At 38.9% G+C, this 4,143-nt stretch overlaps 1 protein-coding gene across 1 annotated transcript in view; it reads left to right on the top strand.

The window, feature by feature from the left end:
- LOC107092022 (endothelin-1-like) overlaps positions 1 to 1,814 on the top strand; it is a 61,250-nt gene extending 59,436 nt beyond the window's left edge. Inside the window, exon 4 of the mRNA XM_015386294.1 lies at positions 905 to 1,814. Coding sequence (XP_015241780.1) covers positions 905 to 1,007 — 103 coding nt within the window. The 3' untranslated portion in view covers positions 1,008 to 1,814. The remainder of the gene's footprint in view (positions 1 to 904) is intronic.
- Positions 1,815 to 4,143: the final 2,329 nt, after the last annotated feature.

Genomic DNA, 4,143 nt, shown 5'->3' with positions numbered 1-4,143 from the left:
AGTGCAGTGGTTTATGTTAAAATAAACCTTTGGGTTAAGTTGTTGCAAGCAGGTTTTTCTTGTGTGAATTTGGTCTTAAATTTTTATTTCAAGTGGCATTAAAAAGTCTTAAAAAAGTCTTGAATTTAACTTGCCTTATGCTGTAGGAACCCGGAGCCAAAAAGTGGCATCAGTGCAACACTAGTGTAAACTGGGGTGCAACTATGGTTGCGGAGGTAGAACACATGACCTCACATGACCCATATACCAGCTGTCACGGGTTCGATTCCCAATCCTGCTGACCTTTGCTGAATGTCTCTCCCCGCTCTTGTAACTCACTTTCCTGTCTACATACTTTCAAAAATAACAAAATAAAAGCCACTAGAGCCAAATAAATTCATCTTAAAATGTATAAACTTGGGTTGAGCAATGGGTAGCGCTGCTGCCTTGCAGCAAGAAGGTCCTGGGTTTGATTCCCAGCCCGGGGTCTTTCTGTATGTAGTCTGCATGTTCTCCCTGAGCATGCATGGGTTCTCTCCGGGTACTCCGACTTCCTCCCACGGTCCAAAAACATGACTGTTGGTTAATTTGGACAAGTTGCTTGTCCTGTGTGTCTCTGTGTTGCCCTGCAATGGACTGGCAACCTGTCCAGGGTGGACCCTGCCTCTCGCCTGTAGACAGCTGGAGATAGGAACCAGCACCCCTTGCAAGCCCACTTTGGATAAGCGTGATGGAAAATTGATGGATGTCGAAATTCATAAAGCTGAACTGGATCCTAAACTGGAAAAAATAACAATTTCCTAATCTTACCTACCTACCTGTTGGCTTTAAAACAATCCTAGAAAGATAAACATTTATAAACTTGAGTAAATTCATGTTTTTATTGAGCTATATCACATAAACTCTCTTTTTTTTTTACCTCCAGGGAGGAGAACTTTGTTATGAAGATGAAGGCTGAGAAACAGAAGAGCTACAAAAGTGCATTGTGGGAAAAACGAAGCCGGCACGCTCTCAAACACCAGACCTGAGATGGCGGAGAGGTTCACCAGAAACACCAGCTCTTCAGAACGGAAGTCCTTAAAGTATCTAAAACATCTAATATTGGACCCTTTGGACCATGGCGGCGGTCCGGGCGTGTACAGTGACGTTTTTTTGTTAATGTGATGATGATGATGTTAGAACTGGAGCTTCAAACCCTGACAGGCTTTAGCTCAGAAAAACCGGTGACCTCTGTGTTCATTCTTGTCCTGCTTCTAACCGTTAAGCTAAAAAAAATCAGCAGAAAACCTCAAAGCAGAACATTTAGGAAGGCTTAGTGTTTTACAGGAGAGTTTGAAAGTTTTTCACTGGAAAAGATCCACTACACACTAGAACAACGATTCTTATGATACAATCAATGAAATTTTGTCACATTAAAACCAGAAACTTCAATATTTCTTATTAGGATTTTATGTGCAAAGCTAGAAACTTCTAAAATAACTCTGGATCAAAGAATTGGGCAGATCTTTAAATAGTAAGAAATGCCTTTTGGAGTTTACCTCAGGCCCTGAACACACCATCCTGATTATGAACCACGTTAGTGGCCCCATGATGCTGTGTAGGTGGTGTTCTTTAGGACGGAAAGATAAACTGGTGGTTTTGATGGAAAGACGGAGATAAATGACTGAAGCTTCAACCAAAACATTATTGATGTTCTGAAATGGCCTAGTCAAAGTCCAGATTTAGTTTTTTTCTATAGCGCCAATTAAAAACACGTTATCTCAAGGCACTTTACAGTTCACCAGATCATAAATTCAAATTGATTTAAAGTTTTATCTAAGGAAAACCAGCTGATTGCATCGACTCATTGACTCGAATGCAATCCCTCATGCTTGTGGCGACAGTGGAGAGGAAAAACTCCCTTTTAACAGGAAGAAACCTCCAGCAGAAGCAGGCTCAGTGTGAGCGGCCATCTGCCAAGGCCGACTGGGGTTCAAGGAGATAGAAGCAGACACTTATATCCATTTGAAAATCTGTAACAAGACCTGAAAATTGATGTTCTCTGATATTCTGACTGAGGATGGGCTTCTCTTTTGGAGTAAAATCAGCCAAATTTTCCTGATGTGCTACATGGTTAGAGTCTGGCTACTACAACAGCAGCTAATTACTCCACACACAACCAATTTTTATTCCGGAATAATTTTTGCTTTTCACAATCAAGCACTAATAATGATTTGTTGAAGGTTTTGGTTGTTATGTAACCAAATGTGAAGATAAGAACAAATATATACCACTACCTGCCTTAATGACAACAGGGTCACAGAGTTTGATCAGTCGGCTAAACATCCTGACCTAAACCTTATAAATCTTTATCCCTGCAGCTTGTGCATCGTTCTGTGTCAGACTTTTTCCTTCCATTAAACTTTCCATTCATATGCTTTAATAATGTAGAGTCTAAACCTGATCTGCTTTAAAGGTGCATCGCCATGTTTTCTGATGATACAAAAATGACAAATCTGATAATAATGGAATAAGGATTAGATCGTTTCTTTTTTAGTATAAATAAACTACATATAATTCCAGCCTATGGCGCCATCTGCTGGCAGTTCTGCAGCAATATCAGAATGCTAGATGGGGACCAACTGATGGATGGATGGATCTTTGTCGCTAGTATCAGTGTTTAGCAAACAAGGTGTGAATCTCAAAAATTGCAAATAATATTTTTGTGTTGCCTTTAAGAAATACTTTTTTTTTTGCAATCCAGTGAGCAGCAGGTGTATAAATCTTTATTAAAAAATATCAAATAACATGACAATGCACCTTTAAAGTCAGAGATTCACCATGAAATAAACAGGCTTTAAGTTCGGTGCAGTGAGATGTGCTGAGTTCAGATTCCTCAGGAAATCCTAACTTCTTCAAAAGAATAATTTCTAGTAAATCAAGATCTTTTCAGATCTCTGACTGTTTTCTTTCTTTTACCTGAAACACATGAAACACAAATATCACAGTCAAAATAAGTAATCCAACTTTTTGAATAAAGAGTCAAAGATTCTGTGTGGGAAATTGCGGCGTCTCAGTCTTCTTAAACTCATTTAAAGCATTTTTTGGGGAAATCTGATGTTTTTCCTCAGTGTAAGCTGAGACTTTACCGTTTAACTAACCTGCTCTTCTGTGTTTGACACTTTATGGTTTGAACTAAGCTCCTTTATCCTCGGCTCAACAACTCGACCAAATCTTCATTTTGACATAAAACTTATAAAGCATTAAAAAAAAAACATCGTTCCATCAGACGATAATGAAATCCAAAATGAAAACATCTCGTTCGATGATGGATTGCACATTAATCGGAATGAGGATCATTTTTATCTTTGAGGATTTCCCCTGCTGTCAGAGTTGCAGACTCATTGTGTGAATATGAATAATAGTGATGATGATTATAATATATCTGTCTGTAAAAAATGTTTTTTTTTTTTTGCTGCTTTGCTTTTGTGTATTTTCTTTTCATGATTGCATGCATTAATGCAGCAGTAGAGGCTTTCTGCTGTCTGTGTTTATATCTGTTTGCACCTTTACGTCTTCCTCCAACATGTAAACGTATCTCTGAAAAATGATGCACACAGATTAGCAGAGTGTAAAATAAAGTATTTATTTCTTCTTTAACCCTAAAAGTGTCTCCATGTCTTTGTTGGTGTTTGCTTGGAGGCGGAGGTGTTGTTTTCTGAGACATTTCAAATACGGAGAGCACCTCTAAAATTCTCTGGTTTTAAGAATTTGTAACCTGTTGGACCTTTCTAACCTTTTTACAAGGACTCGAGAGGACCAGCCTGTCTGATTTATACTGGCTGCAAGTCAGTCTGGTAATACGACAGAGTTTTAGGGCCAGGCTAGAGATTTTTTTTTTCAAGAATAAAGTTCTTATTACGAGAATGAGGTCATCATACCACAACCTGTTTTAGAAAGAAAGCTTTGAGCTCTGACCAGCTCCACCAGTCAGCAACCTGAGTCCACTTTGACATCCTGCCCAGTTTGATGCTGTTGCTTAATGGTTTGGACAACCTTTAAAGATGTCCAACTTACGATCCAAATCTAGTTTGTGAGCAGGTGTTCTGGATTCATTGGCACCAGGAAGTACTGTAAGTCACTTTTCCTCTCAGTTAAGGAAAATACTCATCAGTCTGCAGCAGC

Source organism: Cyprinodon variegatus, unplaced genomic scaffold, assembly GCF_000732505.1.
Source record: "Cyprinodon variegatus isolate N-32 unplaced genomic scaffold, C_variegatus-1.0 Scaffold363, whole genome shotgun sequence".
NCBI classification, from domain to species: Eukaryota; Metazoa; Chordata; class Actinopteri; order Cyprinodontiformes; family Cyprinodontidae; genus Cyprinodon; species Cyprinodon variegatus.
This window is presented reverse-complemented; position numbering and strand designations above follow the sequence as displayed.